General features: G+C 52.4%; 1 protein-coding gene across 2 annotated transcripts; it reads left to right on the top strand.

The window, feature by feature from the left end:
- Positions 1-53: 53 nt before the first annotated feature.
- GLCE (glucuronic acid epimerase) lies at positions 54-25,192 on the top strand. Of its 2 annotated transcripts, XM_050309538.1 has the most exons (5): positions 54-86; positions 8,162-8,263; positions 17,003-17,541; positions 20,580-20,822; positions 23,517-25,192. In XM_050309538.1, the coding sequence occupies exons 3-5, from the start codon at positions 17,016-17,018 to the stop codon at positions 24,539-24,541; spliced, it is 1,794 nt and encodes a 597-aa protein (XP_050165495.1). In that variant the 5' UTR covers positions 54-86; positions 8,162-8,263; positions 17,003-17,015; the 3' UTR covers positions 24,542-25,192. The 2 variants fall into 2 exon arrangements, with proteins under 2 accessions (XP_050165495.1, XP_050165494.1); XM_050309537.1 differs by lacking the exons at positions 54-86; positions 8,162-8,263 and adding an exon at positions 16,572-16,767 and having other exon boundaries at positions 16,890-17,541.
- Positions 25,193-25,300: the final 108 nt, after the last annotated feature.

A 25,300-nucleotide genomic window follows, 5' to 3' on the forward strand; every position in this document is an offset into this window, starting at 1 on the left:
GGGGCCCGGCGCGGCCCCTCCGTGCGCACCCCCCCCTCCATCCCTGCCCCACGCGCGGGGGTTCCGGGGCACGACAGGCCCGGCAGGTACGGAGCGGGATAACCGGGATACACCGGGATAACCGGGATACACAGGGATACACCGACCGGGACACGCCCCGCGGCGCGCCCGGAGCGGGGGGGACCGCAGGGAGGGGCTGGGCTGGGCTGGGCTGGTGTGAGAGCCGGGCATGGGAATAGGGGCTGGGAATGATGGCCAGGGAATAGGGGCTGGGAATGATGGCCATGGGAATAGGGGCTTGGAATGATGGCCATGGAATAGGGGCTGGGAATGATGGCCATGGGAATAGGGGCTGGGAATGATGGCCATGGAATAGGGGCTGGGAATGATGGCCATGGGAATAGGGGCTGGGAATGCTGGCCATGGAATAGGGGCTGGGAATGCCGGGCATGGAATAGGGGCTGTGGGAATATGGGATGTGGGGTGCAGGAATCCGAACTGTTGGATGTGGGAATAGGGGCCCTGGGATGTGGGAATGCCGGCTGTGGTGCTGAGGAACACCCGGGACACTCCCAGCCTGGAAAACCCCCAATCCAGGGGGATCCAAACTCCAGGGGCAGTCAGTGGGGATCCTGGAGGGCTCCCAGTCCTGGGAGATCCCGGTGTGTGCTGTTCCAGGGGCTCTCAGCCCTGGAATGGGGTGTTCCTGGGATAATCCTGGAATGGTTCAGGTGGGAAGGGTCGTGAGCCTTCCCTGTTCCCAGGCTGCTCCAATCCCGCTGCTTTCCATGGATTTGTGTCTCACTGAGGCCTCAGGGATCCCACCTGGAGGCTCTCCCAGGCTCAGGATGTTCCTTGGAATGTTGTCCTGGTCCCTCATTTCCCGCTGGGAGCTCCAGGGGTGTCAGACCGAGCCTTGGAGCTTCCCTCTGGGAGAGCAGGAGTTTTCCAGGTGCCTCTGGAGGGTGCAGGGTGATTCCAGCTGTCTGTGGGAAGGGCCCAGGTGAGGCTGTGGCTGCTGGAACAGCTGGATGGATTTGTTTGGGTGCTCTGGGAATTCTCTGTGGGATCAGGGAGTCCTGAACGGGATTTAATTCCAAGACGTGGCCTGTATGTGGTTTTTTTTTGGAATTCTCTGCCTCTGGAAGAGCAGGAAGAGGGGAAAACCTGATGATCCTCCTGCCAGGCAGGGAAAAAACTCCAATAATACCAATTTTTCCTGCCAGGAAAGGGGAGAATCCAAATAACAACCAATTCTGGGAAGAGCTGAGTGAGGGCTGGGATGAGGAGAACATTCCAGGACTGGATGGACTCAGCTCCTTCCAGAGCACACACCTGTGGAAAACAGGGAGAAATCCCATAATTAGGGGGGTTTTTTGGCCCTTTCTTGTCCCAGGAAGTTCTCCTGGATAAAACTGTCCAGGGAAAAGCTTCATTCCCCCCCAGTGACCCTTGGAATACCGTTGGGAATCAATAAATGAAGCCAAGGTCAGAGGAATTCTGCTGATCCAGGGGGTTTTTCGGAGCTTTTCACAAAGAGAGGGCGGGACTTCCACGATCATTTTGGCTTTCCCAGCTCCTGGAATGGCTTTGTGCTCTCCCAGGTCGGGAGGGCTTGATTTTATAGGGAATAATTGAAGCATTTTGGGGTGGCAGCTTCAGGAAAAATGTGGGAAAAATACCCCCAAGTAGCATTTTAGGGCTGTGATCCCACAGGAGCAGGAGCAGGGGATGCTCCAGCTGCTGCTTTGGGGCTTTTCCCCTCATTTTTGGGGCTTTTTCCCTCATTTTTGGGGCTCTTCTCCCCTTTTTGCTGTTCCGGATCTCATTTCCCTGGGAAAGGGAATAATGAGCTGGATTTCTCGGAGGTTCCAGTAAATTGGCTCCGTTTCCCTGGACTTTTAATTGAGCTGGAAGATGAAAAGGAGTCTTCTCGTGGAGTTCCTTTGAGGGGCTCTTTGGGGGTTTGAGGATGGAATTTTCCCGTCGGAGCCGCAGTCGGATCTTTCCGAGCCGGTTCCTGCCGGATTCAAAGGGAGTTGAGTCATCCCTGAGCTTTGTGAGCGGCCCTGAGGTGGCAGAGGATGTTCCCCTTTCCCACTGTTGCCGTTTTGGGATTCTCTGATGCTCCCCAGTGAGATCTGGGCACTGAAACAACGAGCAAGGCCGGGAAACGTAGCGGTGATCCCACAGAATTCCCTCCCAAACCACGGGACGCTCCCGGGCGGGGTTGGAAATGGGAATGTCCAGGTGGGAATGCTGGAGGTGATGAAGTGCATGGGAATGAGGCCCTTGGAAAGAAAGCTCCCTGCAAATTCCAAAGGGAAGGAGCTTTTCCATGGGCGTCTCCTCCTGAGTCTGGCACCTCGTCTGTGGTTTTGGAGTTGAACTTCAGCTGGCTCGGGAAATTTTGGGTTGAGGAGGTGGAAAATGGCAGGGAAGAGTTTGAGAAATCAGGAATTGTGCGCGTGGTTTCACAGAATCCTGGAATCCTGGAATGGTTTGGGTTGGAAGGGACCTTAAAGCTCCTTTCCAACCTTCCACTGCCCCAGGCTGCTCCAGCGTGGCCTGGAACACTTCCAGGGGTGGGATGTTTGGGTTGGGATTGAGAGATTGGCTCGAGGAGCAAAGTCCTGGAAGAGGCTCACCTGATCCCAGGGTTTCCCTGCCCGGCAGGATCCGCTGATTCCATTGGGGATATCCCTGGAGAAGGGGCTGGGAGGTGCCACAGCCCAGCACGGGCTCTGCTTCAGGGAGAGGGTGGTTCCCTGTGTTCCCTGGGATTTGGGGCTCATCCAGAGTCTCCCAAACGCCAGGGGAGGAGCAGAGGGGAGTGGAGGGAGCATGGAATGGCCCTGGTTTGGTGGGAGAGCTCTGGAATCTTCTGTGGTGGGACAGGGAATGTCCTTGTCCCTTGCCTCTGGAAGCGGCTCCGTTCAGGCTCAGTGTCTGTCCTGTGTCTTGCCATGGAAAGCAAAGGCTCTTCCATGATTTTGGAAGTGTTTCCATGGATTCTGTAGGGTTTTCCATGAGTTTTTTTCCTGTTTCCCTTCTCCTACAAAAGAAGCAGCTCCTGATTTTTGGGTGGGTGGGAGGAGCAGCTTTGTCCTGCCCCGTTGGGTAGGAATGGAAAGCCCAGGTGGGTTTTGGGAATAGAGGAGGGTAAGAATTCCATCAAATCCAGCCTGGAAAGAGCAGGATGGCCAGCTTGGAATGTTATGGCTGCCCCACAGCCCTTCAGGCTGCAGAAAGGCTTCTGGCTGGGTGGCCTTGCAAGGAAAAGGCTCCTTTTCAACCCAAAACGCTGCCCTTGCCCCCCTGTGGGGCTGCTCCCAAAGTCCCACTCCCAAAATCCTGCTCCCAAAGTCCTGCTCCCGAAGTCCTGCCCTCCCAGCAGCTCCACTTGGAATTCTGTCCCTTTAGGGGGACTGGGACAACCGTGGAGTGGGTATTTGATCAACTTCTGGGATATTTTTAGGGCTCCCTCAGAGCAAATCCCTGCTCTGGAACTGAACTTCCAGTACCTCCATTGTGTCCAAACATGCTGGGATCGGCGGGATTGGAGGGATTCTCCTTGAGGAAACCTCTGGAGATGCCTGGACCTTCATTCTGGGAGGTTGTGGAGCTCTCCCTGGGGACTTTGGGGGCAGCTGAGCAACACTTTTCCATGGAATCCCAGCCTGTGCCTTCCCACTCCCACTGGCAAGGGGGTTATTCCAGAGCTGGGATGCAGGGAATCCCTGGGGGCCAAGCAAAGTAGGTCAGTTCTTTGGGAATGCTGTGATTAATTTAGAAATGCCAGCATTTCCCGGGGGAAATGTGAGATCCAGGTGGCTCCCAGTGCTCCTTCTCCTGCCACAGCAAAGTGGTGCTTCCCAGGAAACCAAGAGGAGCCGGGAAGGGAGGGAAGGGATTATTTTTAAGCCCTTCTGGAGCTTTTCCTTGAATATGAAATGATGTTTTTTTTGGTGTTTTTTCTTTTTTTTTTTTCCCCTTGAACACGAAATGGGTTTAGAAGAGCAAATCCTGCCTGGAATGTAACGATTCCAAAGCCTTGGCAGATGGGGAATTTGTTTCCAAACACCAAGTGATGGAGCTGTTTAAAGCCTGGCTTTGAGGATGAGCAGCACTCGGGAATGTTCACATGAAGCCTCCCTGGAACTGGAGGCTTAAAGGAACAGTTTCCTTGGGAAAAGAGGGGAATTAGGGAAAATAACACTTTATTACTGGGAGGGATTGACAGTGGAGAGGGACTGGGGACAAGGGATGGAGGGACAGGACACAGGGAATGGCTTCCCACTGCCAGAGGGCAGGGAGAGATGGGAGATTGGGAAGGAATTCCTGGCTGGGAGGGTGGGGAGGGGCTGGGATGGAATTCCCAGAGAAGCTGTGGCTGCCCCTGGATCCCTGGAAGTGTCCCAGGCCAGGCTGGAGCACCCTGGGCTGGTGGGAGGTGTGGGATGGGATCATCTTTAAGGATGGGATCATCTTTAAAGGTCCCTCCCAACCCAAAGCATTCCAAGATTCCATGATTTGGGAGGGAATTCCCTCACCTTTGCCACGCAGTCCCAAAAGCCTTGGGACACTTCATGGTGGGATTGGGATCAGCTCCCTGCTGAGAGCTGGGAGCTCAAGGTGTGCTGTGGGATTCTCAAGTCTTTTCCCTGAATACCTTTTTTTAACCTGTGTTTTTGGTGGTGTTGGTGGCTGGAAAAAGGGGAACTTTGGGATCATTTTTGATGGTTTGAATTTTTAAAGGCTTTGGTGATCCTGCATTTCCCTGGCACCAAATTCCATATGTGGTTTTAAGGGAGCAGTGTCAGGAGCCCAAAATTGGATCTGTTTAGTGCTGGAAAATTAAATATTCAAACCCTGAACTGCCAGGTTTTCCCTCTCCATGTTCTCACAGCTCCCAGGATTTTTGAGTTTCCAGGCTCCCACCCATCCCAAATTCTCCTTGGCCCTTAAATCCACTTGTTTAATCCCCAAACCCCTGTTTTATAGATGTTTTAAACTGATTTCAGTGAAAAATAGAACTGTCCATTCCCCCTTTCCATGTTGTGGGCACAGCTGGGTTCTCCCTGACCTGGATTTTGGAGTTCTGGGTTCTCATCCAGGGTTTTTCCACTCCCAAGGTACACCCCCAGCTCAGGGATTTTGCTTGGACTTAATCCCTGCTGTCAGAGCTCCTCTAAAATGCCCTTTTCTGACATTCCAGTGAAACAGTTTGTGCTCCAGGACAGCCACGAACCCGGAAAATCCCATTTTTTTCCCTCATTAAATCCGACTCAGACCGGTCCTGCTGGTTTCCCACTGGAGCAAATCCTGATTATCCTGCTGGGCACCACTTGGGATGCACTGAGCTTTAATACCCACAGAACTCCTGACAGGCTGGGCAGGGAATTCCGAATTTTACCGCCACTTCTCCCAAGATTTTTTCCCCCAGGCAATTCCAGCTAAATCCAAGAAGATTTAGTTTTCTTGGCAAAATTTTGCAGCATCAAAAAAGATGTGCCAGAAGTCCCCTGGGGCTGCTCTGTGCCCTTGTCTGCCCTGGTTCCAGCTGCTCTGACTGACAGCTCTGCACATTCCCCCTGGAACAGCTTCCCAGAGTGGAAACATCCCTGCCCTGCTCCTGGAAAGGCTGTGCCTTCCCCAGGCAGCTCCAAAAATTCTTATCTTTTGAATCAAAAATTCAATTTAATAGGCAAAAAAATCAGTTTAAAAAGGGGGACTCGTTGCAAGTGGTGCTTTTGTTGCTTTTTTTAGGCTCCTTTATCCCCACGGGGTTTTGGGAAGGATGTCCAGGAAGAGGATCCCATGTTCCAGGGGGAATTTGGGCTGTTTGTCTGTGGGGTTTGGAACCCACCCTGTGCCTGTGGCTGGTCTGGGACACGGATCCCATCCTGGCAATTCCAGCCAAGGCTCCTCCTCCCCCAGGACACGGATTTAATGGCTTTGGATTTAATTTAATGGCTTTGGAAGTTCAGAAGTGGGGCAAGATGGACCCAAAGTGAAGTCTGGGGAAGGTCCAAGTGGAGCAGATGGGCTTGAGAGGCAAAACGTGTCCAAAATCCCTCTTTGAGTGATTTATTCCTAAAATCCCTGGATAAACGGGGAGGAACTTTCCCCTCAGCCTGCAGGGCACTGGAAGCAGCAGGATTCCAGCCTGGATTTGGGAAGAGCACCTTTCCAGCCTCAGAGCTGCCCCGAGGCCTCTTCTCCTGCCCTCTCCCCTCTCCTTCCCTGTGGAGCCGCTCCAAGCCCTCCATCCCTCTCCTGGAGGTTTCTCCTGGGAAAACCCAGGGACATTTTCCCCCTTTTTGTGCCCCAGACCAGGAGGAATGTGCAAATCCAGGTGGGACTTGTGCCTTAAGTCAAACCTCCCAAGTGCTGGTGGTTACTCTGAAAAGTTGGCAGCGGATCCCAGGGAAGGGACTGGAGTGGGAAGAGCCTTCCAGAAGGTTCATTTTGGGGAAGGAGCTGGATTGGAGCAGCGCTCCCGGGGTTTTTAGGGCTGCTTGAAACGGTGCCAGGGAAATTTTGGAGCCCTCAGGAGGGTCTGGGTGGAGGGAGAGGCTGAAGAGTGTGAAAAGGAGCAGATTCACTCCCCAATATTCCCAAAAAATAAGGGAGGGATTAAAAGGAAGAAACAGAGGGAATCTTCAGCCACGGTGTGGGGACACGTGGCACCATCCATGGGGTGTGTGGGGCTGGCTGGGATGAGGATCAGCAGGAATTCCCTCATGGAAAGGGTGATTGGACATTGGAATGGGCTGCAGGAGGTGGTGGAGCCCCTGGAGGTGTCCAGGGAATGCCTGGATGTGGCACTCGGAGCTCTGGGATGGTCGGGATGGTGGGGGGTGACCTTGGAGGGCTTTGCTGTGGAAATATTCCCTGATTCCTGCTCCAAAAGCTGGGATCTCTGCTCTGGAAGCTCTCCTCTTGGAGCTGCTCTGGTTGTTCAGTGGAGGCTCCAGCAGGAGGATTAGAGGGAAAAATCCCACCCGGGCTCCGGTGGCGTCAGAATAAATTTGGATTTTTAGGCTAATTCCAGGAGAAAATTCCAGTGCAGTTCTCAGAGGTCCAGGTGGGCGTTGGATAATGGATAAATGGGATTCAAGTGGCTGGATAAACCCCCTCTGGTGGGATCCAGTTTGCTCAGAGAAGTGGAGAATCCTTGGAAAACAAAGGCCTGTTCCAGGGAAACCGGAATCTCCAGAGGAGATTTTGTTGGATTGGAGGTTGGGAATTGGATTGGAGTAAAGGAGGGATTGTCCCAAGTTTGGGAAGGGCAGAGTCCATTGAAAGGCAGGGTTAGGAGTTAATTCCATGGGATTGAGGCGGTGCCAGGTCCTGATTCCCGGGTAATCAATGGATCACATGTGGTCAGGGTGGTGGTTCCTTTTTAAGGAATATTTGGCTACATTAAAAAAAAAAAAAAAGGAATAAATAATCTGGAAAGCTCCAGAGGGTTTGTTCCTGTTGGATTTGGGCAGGGAAAGGCAACGGTGATAAAAGAGCTGGGAAAAACCTCTGGAAATATTTGGAGGCTGGACCAGGCCATCAATAAATGTGGAATTTGGGGAGTTAAATCTCCTCTGGAGCTTGTTTGTAATTCCAAAGCCATGGAACTGAGGGAGTTAAGTCTCTGGAGCTCAGTTCATAATTCCAGAGCTATGGAGTCAGAGGAGTTAAATCTCCTCTGGAGCTCAGTTCATAATTCCAGAGCCGTGGAATTGGGGGAGTTAAATCCCTGGAGCTCAGTTGATAATTCCAGCTGTAATTTCTCTCCCCTCTCCGGTTTATTCCCTTTTCCCTTGGAATTCTCCCCCTCGCGTGTCAGGGCTGAGCCAAAGCCGGGATCCCGTGGCTGGACCGGGAGCTGGAATTTTCCCGGCGCGTTTCCCGGGAGCTGTGGCCGGGCAGATGCCGGGATTCGGGATTCGCTCCGGAGTTGGGCGGGATGTGCTGCTGGAGGAAGTGACATCCCCGCTCCCGATGCTGCACGGCAGGAGCCGAGCCTGGCGGTTCGGCTGCCTTGGGAAGCGCAAGGATTCGCTAAGAGGATTGGAGGGATAAAGGAGGCGAACGCTCCGCTCCAGAGGCTCCTCCAGCGCTCCAATCTTCCCTTCTTTTCCCTCTCCCCACGTCCCCGCAGGCACACACGGACACCGAGACCGCTTTGAACCTCCAAGGGATCTCTTCTGGAAGTTGGAAAACCCGGAGATGCGTTAGAATTCCCGGCCCTCCCTTTCCCAAGGTAAGAGAGGAGCCGCTTCTCCTCCTCCTGGCTCCCGGCTGGAATGTGTGCGTGCTTCTCGTGAGCTGGAATTCCTGGCTGGGATTCCAGCCTTTCCCTGAAGGGTTAATGCTGATCCCGGGGAAGGACTCGCAGCTGCAGCTGCACATGGCTCTGCTTCCAGGACTGGGGGGATAACGGGAAGCGGGAGCTCCTCCAGCTCGGGGTGGGGGGGTTGGGGCTTTCCAGCCTCAATCCCCATTTCCAGAGCTTTTCCTTCGCCCTGCTCAGACTGGGAGTAACTCCTGCAGCGTTCCAGGCTTGGAAGGAGCTGGAGGAGGTGGAACCTCACCTGGGGAGAGGTGGGAAGTGCGGAATTCCCTCCGTTTTGGGAGCTGGAGCTGCGTTTCCATGGTATCCATGAGTGACTCTGGTGGGAGGGCTCGGGAGCATCCATGGGAATTATCCCGGGCTCGGGAGAACAGGGCTGGGGTTGTTTTAGGTGGGAAAGGTGGTAATTCCCTTCCTTTGCACGTGGGATCTCATTATCCATGGTTGAGCATGGAAAAAGCTGGATTGAGCCTGTTGTACTTGCAGGGAGGCTTTGGGATACTGGAAAATACAGGGATTAAACTGGAGCTTGGTTTTCCATGGGGGAGGGGGTGGGAACTCGATGAGCTTTAAGCTCCTTTGCAGCCAAATTCCCTGATTTTTATGATCCCACGACTCTTAATTTTCGAAAACATGAAATTTAGGGATTATTTTTCTCCTTCACCAGTTTCTTTGGTACTTGGGGTTTATCCCACAACTTCGGGAAAAGCCCAGCTCCAAAGGGGAAATGCCCGAAGAAAGCTGGAAAATCCAGAGGTTCAGCTGAGACACAAAAGCTGCTGAACCAGCCAAGTAATTCCAAAGCGTTTTTCCGGGATTAAAGGCAACTCCAGGCTTCTCCCCAGGAATTAATCCGGGCCGGTGGGCCCCATCTGGACTGGGGAAGTTGTGTTTTCCAGGCTTTTCCTGCCGAATTCAGGCAGAATTCCCGAGGCTGGGCTGAGGTTTGGGAGGCTGAGCTGTCATTCCCAACCCCTCCGTGCAGGGAACGCTTTAAATCCTTTGGAATGAGCCCCGAGAGCATCTGTGGGAACAATTCAAATCTCCAGGAAATGAATTTTCAATAGTTTGGGAATGCAGGTGGTGCTTCCTGGGAAAGCATCCATTTTGTGTCCAGCCTCTGCTCCGAGCAGCTGGAGTGGGAAACAAACCCCTGGAATCCCTTGGGATTAGGGGGTTGGAACATTCCCTCTCCCATCCCTTGCTCTAATTCTCCAAGTGTCCTCTGGAATTGCTGGACCTGTCAAACTCCTGCTCCTTCCCGAGCTTTTCCAGGCTGAACTGCCCATGGAATGTGGGATTTAAGAGCTGCTCCCAGGGAATAAAGTTTTCCTGCCGGGTTTTCCCTTCGTGACCTCTCCAACGTTCCCAGCACCTGCTCCTGGGAGGCTTTGTCTTTAAAGTGCAGGGATTTGGGTATTCTTCCTTCTCGTGGAAGCAGCTGGAGATGGGAATTGGGAGGGGCAGATGGAGTTTTAAGATGATGGAAATTAAAAAGCCTTAATGTGGGAATTTTGCATATTTAGGAGTCTGGATTAAATCCTGGGAAAAAATCAGATTTATTCCCATCCTCCTGTTTCTCTGGAAGTGCTGGATGGTCTGAGACAGGGATTTCAAGAAGGAAATCAGGATTATTTTGCTGTTGGGACTGTTGGATATCGATTATCCCGGAGTTCAGAGTTGGTTTAAGAATCCCCAGGAGGTTGGGAAGGAAGGGATGGTGTTGGCAAAAATTCCCAGCTTTTTGAGAACTTTATTTTTTGGCCTTTGGGAACCACTCCCATCTGGAGCTTGTTCTTTAATTTGTTTGGAAGGACTTTGCAGCAGGAAAAATAGGGAAGGAGGTGTGGATGGAGGAATTAGGGATGTGCTGGAGGGAAGAGCAGCTCAGGAGTTCTTGGCATTGGCTCCACACTTTATTTTATAGATATATTTTTATACAATCTATATATTTTTGTATCTTTATACTTTTATATATTTTATGTATTTTTATATATTATATGTATTTTATGCATTTTACATATTTTATGCATTTTTATATATTTTATGTATTCTTATATATTTTTAAAAATTTTATATTTCCAATATATTTTTATATTTTTAAAATAACCTTAATATATTTTTATATATATTTTTAGATATAGATATACTTTGCATCTGTTTAGACATTTTATATTTTTATATTCTACATTTAAACTAATATATAATATATATATATTTTATATGGTATCTAATGTCTACATATCTTTATATAGGATATAATATTTATCTTTTATTTTCTCTATATTTGGTGTAGGACAGGATTTTAGCATTTCCTGACAAACCAGGACTGAGCAGCTTTTTTGTTTCTATTCCAGCCCTTTGCATGCTGTGATAGTAATAATTTATAATAATGATATAATAAGAATACATATAATAATAATAATAATAATATAATAATAATAATATCTGCTCTGGACCTTGTGGAAATAAGGCATTTAATGTGCTCTTGAGCCCTTTGATAATTCCTCAAATAAGTCCCTAAATGTGCTTTAAACCCCTTCAGTAACTCCCTCCATAAATCCTTCCATGTGCTGTAACGTTGGTTAATCCAGAGCCTGTTCCTGCTGGATTCCATGGTGGATTCCAAGCTGACCTGCCTGGATATTATGGGCTGTGCCAGCCCCCTGTCCCTGCCCTGCCACCGGCAAAGTTCTGCCCAGCAGCCAAAAACACCTTTGCTGCCCACAGGGTGAAATTTGTCCTTCCCAGAAAGTGAAATTTGTCCTTCCCACAAGGTGACATTCCTGGTTTGTTTTCTTTCTGGCAGGAAGGCTTTGGGATCAGTCAATAATTAACTGGACTAACAGCTCCCCCTGGTTTGGGCTGTGCCCTCGTCTTTGGAGGGCTCTGCTCTCCCTGGGCTGGTTCTGCTCCTGCTTTAGGAGCTGCCAGAGATGTTGGGAATTCCTGCCCCTGCGTCCCGAGGGGTTACTGATGCTCTGCACGTCAAATCCTCCTTTCTCTTCCCACCATTCCCACTTTGGCAGAGCCTCTCAGAGGGGAAATCCCCATGGAAGAGGCCCAGGAGCCAACAGGAGGCTGGAAGTGCTTCCGTGTCCTCGCTGAGGACATCTGGGAATGTGGGAGCAGCTCCTCCAGGCAAGGTCACGCTGGGTTGTTTTCCCTCCTGGCCGGGTTTGGAGCTTCTGGGTGGCCAGAGCAGGAGTTGTGCAGGTGTTCCATGCACTGCATCCTGGAAAGCTGGAATTCCTGAGTGTTCCACGCCTGCTGACACAGAGGTGGCTACAGGAGTGAGGCAGGACTTGGGTAGGGAAAGAGGGACTTTGGAGAAGGGCCTGGAGTGACAGGACACAGGGAATGGCTTCCCACTGCCAGAGGGCAGGGATAGATGGGATCTTGGGAAGGAATTCTTCCCTGTGAGGCACAGGGTGCCCAGAGAAGCTGCCCCTGGATCCCTGAGAGTGTCCAAGGCCAGGTTGGACAGGGCTTGGAGCAACCTGGGTTGGTGGAAGGTGTCCCTGGGGGTGGGGTGGATGAGCTTTAAGGTCCCTTCCCACCCATCCCATCCCAGGATTCTGTGATTCTTTGGCTCCAGCACCATCTTCCCCGAAAACAGCGAGGGAAGAAGTGACACCCCCTGTGGAACCCTGTAAGGTTCCACCATCCCAGGATCCTGCAGTTCTTCAGGAGGTGTCCAGGCACCACCACCTTCCCTGGAAGCCACGGGAGAGCCTGGAATGCAGAGCCTGGGAGCACTGGGGGTGCAGGAGGGCGAGGTGCTGAGCTGGGCCTGCTCCCAACGCTCCCATCTGCACCCAGAGCATTGGCTCTGAAAAGCCTCCTCTTTTTCAATCTGCAGCCCAGAACCGCCAGGAATGGCTCCATCCTGCACGAGGCAGCGAGTCCTGCTGGATGTGGGCAGGGAAATGGGACCATCAGCACTTCCATTGTCAGGCTTTCATCCCCAGGGTGAAACAAAACCTTGGCAGGGGTTTTTTTGGCAGGGCCGGTGCCAGTTGATCAAAGGATTAAAAAGCTCCCCACAAAGAACCCACCTGGGAGGGAATTCTGCTGGTGGAGCTGCGTCTGTCAGGGCTTGGAGGGTAGAAATTGGGATAAAATGGTGAAGAGGCAGCAAAAAAAGGCCTGGGAGATATTAAATATGTGTTCAATAACGTGTTAGGAGATCGTGGAATCATGGGATGGGTTGGGTTGGGAGCTTAAGGAGGATCTTGTCCCACCCCCTGCCATGGGGTTCCACCAGCCCAGGTTGCTCCCAGTTCATCCAGCCTGGCCTTGGACACTTCCAGGGCTGGGATTTGCCCATCACCATCTAATTATTCTGCAGGTCACTGGAGAGGTTAAATGTGAAGCAGTGTCAGATTTGAGTAGTTTTGGCTCTGTGGAGGAAGAGCTTTCACCAAAATGAAGGTATTTTTACCAAAAATGCGGTAAACTCTTTAAATGTTCAGGTTGAAGCCTCCAGCAGTCCCCAGGCTGAAGGAACATCTCCACTGGATGGGGGTTCCCTGGATGGGTTCCCTTCTGGAGCTCCCAAACAGCCTCTTGGCTCAGCTGGTCACAAAGCTTCTGGAAGTTTGCTTTGCTTCTCCCCAGAATAACTGCCTTATTTCATCCTTCCTGTTTATCCCTCCTCCCTTTGAAGTGTTCCTTGCTCCCACCTTTGTGGGGGAGAGGAGGAGGCGACGCTGGAATTGGGATGTTTATCTCAGTATGAAAATCCACTCCTGCTCCTGCAGAGGAAAAACAGGGAAACCACAGACCTGGGGGGTTTTGGCAGCAGGAATGGATGTATGAATTAGTAACAATTTCATTTGTTTGGGAGAAGAAAAGGATGTTTTCCTGCTGGTTCTACCTCGCTCTCCCAGTGCATTATCCCCGTGTTTGTGTGAATACATCTCCATATTTATCCATTATTTAGTGACATGGGAGAGCTTGGCAGTTCATAATCCATTACATTCAAGCTCTCAGCAGTGATCAAAGACCCCACATCCCTCACGAATCATTCCCTGTTACCTGAAACCAGGGAAGACAGAGGGAATCGTGGCCTCTTTTTGCAGGAAAACAACTCAGTAAGGGAACTTCTCTGCTACTTGTTCCTATGAACATTTCATCAATGGAATTCCAGGAGAATTAGTAGGTAAATCCCGGGATTCTGTGGATTTGTGTTGTGCAGCTTCTGAGAAAATGTCTCTGTTTTCCAAGGATGCTTTTCTGAGTTAAAAGGGGCCTCTTGGAGTGTTCTGAAGTCACAGGAAAATTCCTGTAGGTTCATTCCTGGGAAACAAGATGCAAGAAGAGAAGAGGAGAAAAAAACTGGGAGTTTGGGAGGTGGAGCAGAGGGAAGTCAGGAAGCACAGACGCTTTAGCTGCAGTTGGACGGAGCCGGCCCCTTCCACAACCACGGCGTGGCAAGTTGGGAGCCAAGGAAAAGTCTGCAGCAAATGGAGCTGAAGAGTCAAGGATTAAACAATCTCTGCTGATTTCCTGCAGGGTTTGTGCTGCTGGATGGATTTGCCTAAAATAAACTGCTGCTTGCCTGGGAAGAAGGGCAGAGCATCCCCGAGTGCTGCTCCCTGGGGAGTGGCTGGGGCTGCAGAGCCAGAGGTTTTCATCCCCCACCATCCACCTCTTCGTGAAATGGGATTTTTAGAAAGCAGAGGAGGTTCAGCACCACATTCCCACTCCTGGGGGTGCCAGGCTTTTAGGGAGAATTACCCTGAGAATTTACTGTCAACGTGTTGGACAGGGCCTGGAGCAGGCAGGGGCAGGGGCAGGTCCTGCCCGTGGCAGGGGGAATGGGATGAGCTGTGAGGTCCTTCCAACCCATCCCATCCCAGGATTCTGCCATAGGAAGAGCAGGGGTGGTTGGGGAAGTGTGATTTGTGGGGTTTAGGGACTGGTTTTCCTGCTGGGCCTCAGCTGGTGCAGCAGTTCCTGCCCACAGGGAGGTGTGAGGGAGGGACTGGGCAAACCTCGGGAAGCTGCTCAGCTTCCATAAAAAACCGAGGATCTGGCACGTTGGCAGAGCTCCCTCCTGCACAGGAACGTTATCCAAGGCCTCCTCTGCCCAAAAGGAAGTTACACAAGCCTCTCCTCCTGCCTCTGCAGTGATTCCAGGCCCTTTGGAACCGTTTCATCTCCCTTTGGAGCGCGGGAGCGGCCGTGCCTGCGGAGCCCCGCGAGGGTCGGGCTGGGCCGTGGGATGGATGATGGAATGATGCCTGGATCCCATCCCTGCCAGGAGAGCATCACCCCACAGTGCAGCCCCACGTCCAAACCCCCCTCATCCCACAGGATCATCCACCTCCCAGCTCCAAGGGGGTGGAAGGAGGTGGCAGGACCGGACTCTGACGCTCCCCGAACCCCCTGAGGAGCAGGGTTGGTGGCACCTCCAGCCGGGAAGGCCAAGTGAGAAGGGGTTTGAAGGCCAGAGATGGACCAGTGTGGAAAATGTGGCACTTTGGGAACTCCCTCCTCATTCCATTTCTTCCATTCCAGGATACCCAGGTGGGGTGAAACCTTTCCCCCTTGGTTTTTTGAGGCTCTTTTCTTTATCCAGGTTGAATTCCCATGTCTTGAGGTTGAGCTGGAGAAGGGAAACTTGCTTTGGAAGAGAGCTGGAGACTTTTTTTTTTTTTTTGAGGATAATTGTGATTTAACCTAAATTCTCGAGCCCAGAGTCACAGGATGGATCTAGACTTTTTTTTTTTTTTTTTTTTTTGCCACAGTAAAAGGAACTTCCAAGTTTCAGATTTCAGCTGTTGGACAAACTGAAAAGAGCCATTACTGAGCCCTCCACTCTCCATTAACTGTTTTGAAACATTGTGCAGCACAGAGAAATAACTTTTTTTTTCTGATTTCACCACAATTGCTACCTCTTAAAAAAAGGAATTCCTGGAGGGGATTCCTGGATACCCTTCGTGAGGATAAACCACTTCAGCCTCCATTAGTCAGGGCTGGAATGAGGTCGAGTGCTCCAGGAAATGACAGAAATACCCCTTCAAAAAGAAAAGGAACAACCCAAAAAACCCAAGAAAACCCCAGATTTGTCAGATTTTACCAACTGGGTTTGAGCCCCAAGGCCTGGAGCAGAGAATGTGTCCTTAGGGATGTGGGATGGCCTGGAAGGGGACACAGTTTTGTTGGGAGCAGGGAACCAAAGGATCTGGGAGATCAGAACACAGAATTATTCCAGTTTTTCCCAGGACTCCTCTTTGCTCTTCACTGACCTGAAGGAAGAGTTTCCTGGCAGTGTTTTCTCTGCTCAGCAGTTGTTCTGCCCTTGGACTGGTCATTTTCTGTTGTTTATTGGATATTTAATATTAATCTCCTCCTGGAGTTCAATAATTGGCTGTCATGGATTAAAAAATAATTCACAGTTTGTTCTTCAAGGAGCTTTTCTGTCACTTCTCGTTCTGTTCTGCTCCTCCTGTTCGTCAGCTCTGGAAGTTGGGAGAAAAAAAAGGTAAAAAAAAATGGGATTAAAAAGGTAAAAGGTAAAAAAAAATGGGATAAAAGAGGTAAAAGACTTTATTCCAGGCCATTTCCTAAAATCCAGATTTAAGTTCCTGGTGTAAAATCCAGCTCAGCCTTTGGGCTGGACTTGAATAAATCCAGGATTTGTGAATCCTTTCACTTGGTGAGGCTGCAGAATTTCACCAAAAATGCAAATTCTGTGATGGAGAAACTGCCACGGTTTGTCCCTTCCCGGGAAATAAGTGCCAGGGATTTCCAAGCAGGAAAAATGAGGCATTTTTAGCCAGTTTCTCTTAATTTAATTGGGATTTTATTTCTTCCTCTGCTCTGTTGCTTCCTAAAACTCTGCTCTTTGCACAGGGAAGGGAAAAGGTGATGAAAGCATCCCTTGGGAATATGGTTGGGAATGGGATGTGCCAGTAATAAACTGGGAACATGTGAGGCAAAACTGGGGGCTTTGGGGCTTCCCAGAGACTGGAGCTTTGAGGGGAGCAGAGGAGGAGGGAATTGCTGATGGATTTCCTGGTGGACGCTGTGGTTTGCAGGGAATGCCTGTCCAGCACTTCCTGGGAGGTAAATCATGATCAGTGCAGGAATTAACTGCGGGAATTACATGGAATTGCTCTCAGGAGGGTGTTGGACCATGTCAGAGAGTAATTAGGTGGGATATTGGGAAGGAATTCTTGGCTGGGAGGGTGGGCAGGCCCTGGCACAGGTTGGGCAGAGAAGCTGTGGCTGGCCCTGGATCCCTGGAAGTGTCCAAGGCCAGGCTGGACAGGGCTTGGAGCAACCAATGTTCCCATTGGAGAGGCTCCACCAGGAGCAGGAGGGGTGATGTTCCTGCTGGAGATGTTCCCCCAGGAGCACCTGGGGTGATGTCCCCGTGCAGAGGCTCCCCAGGAGCAGGAGGGGTGATGTTCCTGTGGAGAGGCTCCCACCAGGAGCAGGAGGGGTGATGTTCCTGTGGAGATGTTCCCCCAGGAGCAGGAGGGGTGATGTTCCTGCTGGAGATGTTCCCCCAGGAGCACATGAGGTGATGTTCCTGCTGGAGATGTTCCCCCAGGAGCAGGAGAGGTGCTGTCCCCATGCAGAGGCTCCCCGGGAGCTGGGTGTGTCCCCGCTGACGCCATCCCCGCTGTGTTGCAGGTATGGTGTGAATATGCGTTGCTTGGCAGCTCGGGTCAACTACAAGACTCTGCTGGTGGTGTGCGCGCTGCTGACGCTGCTGATGGTGCTGCTGTGGAACCGCTGCTCCCCCGGCACGGCCGGCCCCTTCCCGAGGATCCCGGGCCCGGAGCGCCGCGGCGGCGCCGAGGAGGAGCCCCGGGGGCACAGCGAGGACACCTCCCCCCAGGAGCAGCAGAAAGCCCCCCCCGTGGCCGGGGCCGGCAGAGCCCCCGCGCCCAAGTACGAGGAGATTGACTGTGTGATCAACGAGGAGCACACCGTGAAGGGCCGCAGGGAGGGCAACGAGGTGTTCCTGCCCTTCAGCTGGGTAGAGAAATACTTTGAGGTTTATGGGAAAATTGCTCAGTACGATGGTTATGACAGGTTTGAATTCTCTCATAGCTACTCCAAAGTATACACACAGCGGGCTCCCTACCACCCCGACGGGGTCTTCATGTCCTTCGAGGGCTACAACGTCGAGGTCCGGGACAGGGTCAAGTGCATCAGCGGGGTTGAAGGTTGGTGGAGTGTTTTCTTCTCCTTTTGGTGTGGAAATGCTGCTTGGAGATGTGCTCTGCAAAGGGAGCACGGGATTGGGTCGACGGATCAGAAGCGTTGGGGTCGTCGGGTGCAAAATGTGGGAGGGGGGAATGTGAGGGTGGAGAAGGGAAAAATTGTGAGGGAGATGTTGGTGTGCAGCAAAGAGGTTGGGGATGAATCAGAGAATCAATCCTAGCTAGACCATCCAGTCCCACCCCTGCCATGGGCAGGGACACCTTCTACTGTCCCAGATTGCTCCAGGCCCCATCCAGCCTGGCCTTGGACACTCCCAGGGATCCAGGGGCAGCCACAGCTTCTCTGCCCAACCTCATACCACGTTTTCCCAGCTCCATAGGGTGGCTGCCCATCCCTGAAAGTGTCCAAGGCCAGGTTGGAACAACCTGGGCTAGTGGAAGGTGTCTCTGCCTGTGGCAGGGACTGGCACTAGACAGGCTTTAAGGCCCCTTCCAGCCCAACCCATTCAGTGATTCCATGATGATTCCCAGTTTTCCCAGTTGCAGCGAGCTCCAGAGGTGCTGGGACAATGCTCTGGCAGTGCTACTGCCAGGGTTTGGCATCGCTGTTGACACTTGAGTCTCTCAGGGAGCCACAGTTATTTTATAATCCAAAGTGTTAAAATATTACCTTTTCTAAAATAAAAAATAGAACTGCAGATTAAAAAATGATTTTAAAATTTAAACTCAGAATTAAATTTTAAATAAATTTTAGGAGGCCAGCAAGCCTGGCCTTGGATTGGGAGCAGGCTGCTGCTTCCCTGTGGACATGGATAAATCCATGGGCTGAGCACTGGAACAGCCCAGCTGCTCACAGGCACCTTAATTTTGGGGGTTAAATCCGTGAGAGGAGGTTTTGGAGAACAGCCCAAGGGTCAAGCAGCTCTCCAGCCACTGGATTATCCCTGGATAACAGGAAGGTGCAGTCAAACCTTCCCAATTTGCACCATCACTAATTAACCCTCGGGGTCCTCCCACGGCTCGGCCAGGACCTGACGGCGGAAAATTCTTCTTGGCTTCATATTAAAAAATTAATGACTTTCTGAAGCACTTACAGAGCGTGACACGGTGACCCCTCATAAATTAAAGACCAACTTTCACTTAAGTGATAAAAGCCATTAATTTTCATGCCTCCTGTGCCGCTCCCGGGGTGTGGATTCACCGCCCGTCACACGGACACGGCAGGAGCTGCTGGGCCCTGGAGTTCACTGGCTGGGAAGGTTCACACATAAGGAGATATGTGGGATATGGAATTTTGGGGGGTTGGGGAATGTTTGAGGTTTTTCTCACATTTTTATTGTTATTTTTTAACCCTTGTCCTCGTTACACCTGGGAAGGAAGGGCTGGAGAGGCAGGATGGGAGCAGAGGCCTCGGGAACACCAGGGGTGGGTGGAGCTGCTCCCTGCTCAGACCTTGGGGCTCCAGGGAGTTTAGCACTGGATAATGGAGTCAGCTGTCCATGAATGTTGGGGGTTTGCAGCCTGGGGTTTAAGAGCCACAAAATGTGACCTGGTGATCTATTCCCACTTTGGGTTTGTGTTTAGGGCTTGGGAACTTGTTCCAAAGAAAATTCAGGGCTTTAGGATTTCACCCTGCTCTAAACATCCTGTGTTTGCCTCTGGAGGAACGTGTGGAAATGAGTCTCCTCCACAGGGTTTGCTCCCATTTCCCACACAGCCAGGGAGGGTTTTCCACCCGAATCCTGGGAGCTGGGAAGGGCAGGTGGAGCTCTGCAGGGTTTTCTGCAGGTGCATCCCAAGGATCCTAAGGGAGGATGGCGGTTTTATGTGACACTGAGCTCCTCCCAAGGGTTTCCATGTGAAAACCCCTAAAATCCCATTAAAACCCCATAAATCAGGATGCAGGTGATGAATTCTGTGATTTTCCTGCTTGATTCCTCCGAGGTGCCTCCAGGGGGTTGTTGTAGATCTAAAATCACCCACAGCCCAAACCAAGGGAGAGACCTCTGTGAGGTCCTTGGGACAATCCCAGGGAAGGCTGGGAGGAAGCAGCTCTGAAGACAAGGGACAGCTCTGCAGGGTGGAATTAGGGCAAATCCTTCTTGGAGAGCCTGCTGGCTCCTGCAGGCACCACTCCAGGCAGGAATGCTCCCAGGAGAGCTGGGTAATGGGAGGGATTTGTGGCCGAGGGTAAATCGCTCTCTGAGCAGCAAATAACTCTTAGAAAAATCTCCCAATAACAGATGCACTTAATTTGCAAAGATTTACTGACGTTAAAGGGATTGTGGGGATGGAAAAGCGTTTGGGGATTAACTGCTCTCTGGAGTAGGGGGAAAAATCTGTTCAGGCTTTGAAAATGTGTTTTGAGATAAGTGGGAGGCTCCAGTGACAATGGAAAGAGGATGGAGCCAGGCTGGGAGAGCTGGGGGGGTTCACCTGCAGGAGAGAAGGATCAAGGGAGACCTGAGAGCTCCTTGCAGGGCCTAAAGGGGCTCCAGGAGAGCTGGAGAGGGACTGGGGACAAGGGATGGAGGGACAGGACACAGGGAATGGCTTCCCAGTGCCAGAGGGCAGGGAGAGATGGGATATTGGGAAGGAATTCCTGGCTGTGAGGGTGGGCAGGCCCTGGAATAGAATTCCCAGAGAAGCTGTGGCTGCCCCAGCCCTGGAAGTGTCCCAGGCCAGGCTGGACGGGGTTTGGAGCAACCTGTGCTGGTGGGAGGTGTCCCTGCCTACGGCAGGGGGTGGCACTGGATGGGCTTTAAGGTCCCTTCCAACCCAAACCATTCCAGGATTCTGTGAATGTAGGGAAGCCTGTGATAAGGATTCCTCTGCCACTCAAAAATGCTTGGTTTTATCCAGCTATGGATCTTGGTGGGAAGGGGAACAGGTCAGTCCTTGACCAGGACTTTGGTGGTGACACCTCCCAGCCCCGTTTGCTGCAGGGGGGGAGCGGTGGGGCTGCAGGAGGCCCTGGCAGAGCTGCAGGGCTGGGGGGTTTGGCAACATGCTGATCACTGCTGCCTTCCCTTCCTCCTCAGGAGTTCCCCTCTCCACCCAGTGGGGCCCCCAGGGCTACTTCTACCCCATCCAGATCGCCCAGTACGGGCTGAGCCACTACAGCAAGAACCTGACGGAGAAGGCGCCGCACGTCGAGGTGTACGAGACGGCCGAGGACAAGGACAGGGGCAGGGCTGGGGACTGGACCGTGCCCAAGGGCTGCTCCCTGGCCACAGTGTGGGACAAAGCCAGGCTCACCGGGGTCAAACAGTTCTCTGCTCCAGGTGGGTTGTCCTGAAGCTGTTACAGGTAACAGCACATGTTGTGCCGGAGGAGCCTCAGCTTCTTGGGGTTGATTCGTGTGTTTTCATTCACCCTTCATTCCCCATCCTTCATCCCCCACCCACCTCACCTGGGAGCTCACCCCACATCACTCAGCACCTCCTGGCCTCTGGAGATCACCTCACCCAGCCCCCTGATTCCTGTCCCTCTGGAGTTTTGCCCCCATTTCCTCCCCGTCCCTGGATTCCAGCGCTGCTCTGATCCCACAAAAAGGCTGGCTGTGTTCATGGAGGGGGATGAGGAGTCACAGTCCCTGAGCCTTCCAGCTCCTGTCTCAAAATAGCAGCTGCAGAAGGGGGTGTGAGCAGCTGTGGGGCCTGGGAGGCAGGGTGGGCTGTGGGCTGTGGGGAGCAGATGCTGACAGATGACAGATAAGGGCTATTTCCAGCCTGGAGCACGTGCAGGGCTGGGACATCTCTCTCCTTCACTGGGATACAACTATTTTTGTAAAATTTAGGGTCTGAATTCTGGCTAAACCCAGACAGAATTACAGAATGTCTTGAGTTGGAAGGCACCCCCAAGGGTTAAGTCCCCGAGGACACCCCAAAATCCCAGCATGTGCCCAAGAGCATTGTCCAAACACTCCGTGGGGCTGTGCCCACTGCCCTGGGGAGCCAGTGCTGTGCCCAGGCACCCTCTGGGGGAAGAACCTGTTCCCAGTATCCATCCCAAACCTCCCTGACACAGCCTGAAGTTGCCTTCAAGAAGGAACAAGAGTGTTTGGGGGTCTCCCAGTTGTTCCCTTGCCTGCATTTTGCTGCCACCTCCCTGCTTTCCCCTGTTCCGTTTGGTATTTAGGAGGGAAATCCATTATTTAATCCAAGAGTTCCCTTTTTTGCCAGGCCAGGCTCATTAATAAGGCCCTAATGTATTTTCCCTCAATCAATACCCACTGGAATTAATGAGTCCATTACTTCCAAGGACAATGAAGTAATTTTCCGTTGGCACCTCGGCCCTGGGGCTCCCAGGAAAAGGTTGTCCAACACTTTTGTGTCTTTGTAGTGGATAAATACAGGGAGAGGGGAGGATAAAAGGTCTGGGCTGTGTTCTCTCCTCATCCTTTATTGATGGCTGAGTAATCCATGGATATGGATATGCATCCACTCCTTGGAGCAGGCCCTGAGTAATGGATTTATGGGTGCTTAAGGCACAGCAGCCACGAGCAGCCTTTAGTTCTTTGCTTCTCCAAACTCTTTTTCCCTCCTCTTTTATAATTCTCTTTGTTATAATTTATTTACAAGGAACCATAAAACTCACTTGACAGGAACTGTGAGGGGGGGGGTTGGGGATTAATTAGGGTTTTTTCCACAGGAGCAAAAATGTTGTGGCCCAAAGCGCCTGGCTCCTTCTCTCAGGGCAGATACTGAGCTTAAAACTCCCAGCTTTTCCTTGAAAAGCTTGGAAAACATGACATTCAGTCACAAAAAATTGGGACTGCGCAGCAGAGCCATGTACAGGAGATGTTTTAAAATTCCAGGGATTAGTTTGGGAGGCAGGAAAAGCTGCATGGAGAAACACGTCTGGGGTATTTCCCACATCCCAAAGCAGAAATAGGGAAACAATGGCCTTTTCCAGGAGAATTTTATCCCATGGAAAGCCCTTAATTTGATGTGACACTCTTTAAGTGTTCATCATCCCTCTGTGCATTCAAACCTCCAGGATTTGCTCTCAGCCTTCCAAATTAATTATCCCTTTGATCTCCCTCTGTAGGTTTTGTGGGAGAAGTTGATTTTATATTTTCAAATCCAGAGAACACTGGATCTTATTCTGTGGCAGTGCCTGGGAGCTTTATTTAATTTATAGCTTAAAATTAAGCTGAGTTTTGCCAAAGCAGAGGTTAAAGAAATATTTTAACACACCCGCCTTTATTCCTTGGTTTTCCCGCCCTGTTAAACTGATCAGGTTTTGGCACTGTCAGGTTTGGAAGCAAAAAAAGTCCCAGAAACATCAGTCCCAGGAGAATCCTAAATACCTGCTCCTGGCATTCCTGGTTTTTTTTTTTGCTTTGCTGAAAGCAGAGCTTTATTCAGGAATGTGAGGCTGCAGCGGCGCCAGGTTTTGGTGTCCTGGTGCCAAGGGAGGTTTTAATTTGGGAACAAATGGGTGCTTGTTGGTTTATTATGGAGTTACAGGAGAGGAAAATCAGGGAGCATCTCAGTTCTCGCCGTGCCCCATCCTGGAGGAAAGGTCCTGCTCTAGGGAAGGTGTCCCTGCCCAGGGCAGGGTGGGATGAGTTGAGCTTTGAGGTCCCTTCCAACCCAACCCATTCCAGGAAGGGCCCTGTGCCCTGCCAGGGTGGTGGCCTCTCCCCATCCCTGGGTCCTGCTGGGTCATGGCTCTCCTCCATCCATGGGGTACCAGGAACATCCCATAAAACACTGGATGGAGCCCCTGGTGCTGCTGCAGCCCTTTAATGGGAGGCAGCACAAACAGGTTCTCCCCTTCACTCCCAGATTTACTTTTATGCTTAATTAAATAATGTGCAACAGCCCAGAAACGATTGAATTATTGATGGGCTGCCCTGAAAGCTTTGGGACCGTGCCTGGGAAGGGGGGTTACCTGGGGGAGCTGCTCTGCCCAGCTGCCAGGCTGGGGGGCAGGAGTGTTGGGTGCTGAGCCGTGGGCTCTGTTTGCAGACGCCAGCGAGGGGGTGTCCCTGCACCTGGGCAACGCCCGCGACTTCATCATCTCCTTCGACCTCAAGTTCGTGACCAACGGCAGCGTCTCGGTGGTGCTGGAGACGACGGAGAAGAACCAGCTGTTCACGGTGCACTACGTGACCAACACGCAGCTCATCGCCTTCCGCGACAGGGACATCTACTACGGCATCGGGGCGCGCACCGGCTGGAGCACCCTGACCAGGGACCTGCTCACCGACCTGCGCAAGGGCGTGGGGCTCTCCAACACCAAGGCCGTGAAGCAGACCAAGATCATGCCCAAGCGGGTGGTCAGGCTGGTGGCCAAGGGCAGGGGCTTCCTGGACAATGTCACCATCTCGGCCACGGCGCACATGGCCGCCTTCTTCGCCGCCAGCGACTGGCTGGTGAGGAACCAGGACGAGCGGGGCGGGTGGCCCATCATGGTGACCAGGAAGCTGGGGGAGGGCTTCAAATCCCTGGAGCCGGGGTGGTACTCGGCCATGGCGCAGGGCCAGGCCATGTCCACGCTGGTGCGGGCCTACCTGCTGACGCGCGACGCCGCCTTCCTGGGCGCGGCCCTCAGGGCCACCGCGCCCTACAAGCTGCCGGCGGAGCAGCGCGGCGTCAAGGCCGTGTTCATGAACCGGCACGACTGGTACGAGGAGTACCCCACGTCCCCCAGCTCCTTCGTGCTCAACGGCTTCATGTACTCGCTCATCGGGCTCTACGACCTGAAGGAGACGGCGGGCGAGAAGCTGGGCCGCGAGGCGCGGCTGCTCTACGAGCGCGGCATGGAGTCCCTCAAGGCCATGCTGCCGCTCTACGACACCGGCTCGGGCACCATCTACGACCTGCGACACTTCATGCTGGGCACGGCCCCCAACCTGGCCCGCTGGGACTACCACACCACCCACATCAACCAGCTGCAGCTCCTCAGCACCATCGACGACTCGCCCATCTTCAAGGAGTTCGTCAAGAGGTGGAAGAGTTACCTGCGGGGCGGGCGGGCCAAGCACAACTGAGCTGCCACCAAAGCCGCCTGCCGGGTGACGGCCCCGCTCCCCTCCGGACCTTTCGAAGAAGAAGTGATCCTTAGAACCGCTCTCCCGAAATCCTCGCGTTCCGGGGTGGGAACCTTCGGGGTCGAGGGAGCGTCACCCGTCCTCTGCGCTCGGCGAAGCGAAGCCCCTCCGTGCTCCTGGGTTTGAGGCCGGGTTTCGTTGGGTTTTAGTTTTCCTTTTTTACAGGGAAATGTTTGCAGAAGCCATAGAGGTCCCGAAAGCCCAGGCCTTGCCTGAAGAGTTAATCCGTGGCCTCTCAAAGTGAGTCTATGATGTGTCTCTGTGGGAACAGCTCCTGTGGTGTGACGCCGTCGATGTGACTTCACTCGTAGCCCGGGTAGTGCACAGTGTATCTTTTAAAGGTGTGGGGGGTGTTTTTTAATAGGAATTTTATTTCTTGGGGTGAAAAATACACATTTTTTTTTTAAGTTTTTCCCAGTCCTCTGGGTGGAGATCCTTTAGCTGGAGGGTTCCTTCCCAGACGTGCGGGCGGAGAAGGCGCGGCCGGCGCCACGTAAGCACAACTCGGGGGGCTCCCACAGCCCCCAGAGCCTGAGCCTCATCACCCCCAGAGTCACCATCACCCCTCACTGGTGTCACCCCGGAGTCTTGGGTCTTCATCGAGCCTGATGTCTCGTCTGGGAGTTGTAATTCTCGAGTTTCTCGGAGCTTTGGCCGCTTCTGTTTGGGGAGGCTCGTCGGGAGTTGCTGAGTGGGACG

This window comes from Myiozetetes cayanensis, unplaced genomic scaffold (assembly GCF_022539395.1).
Source record: "Myiozetetes cayanensis isolate MyiCay16 unplaced genomic scaffold, myiCay2020 scf14, whole genome shotgun sequence".
Classification (NCBI taxonomy): domain Eukaryota; kingdom Metazoa; phylum Chordata; class Aves; order Passeriformes; family Tyrannidae; genus Myiozetetes; species Myiozetetes cayanensis.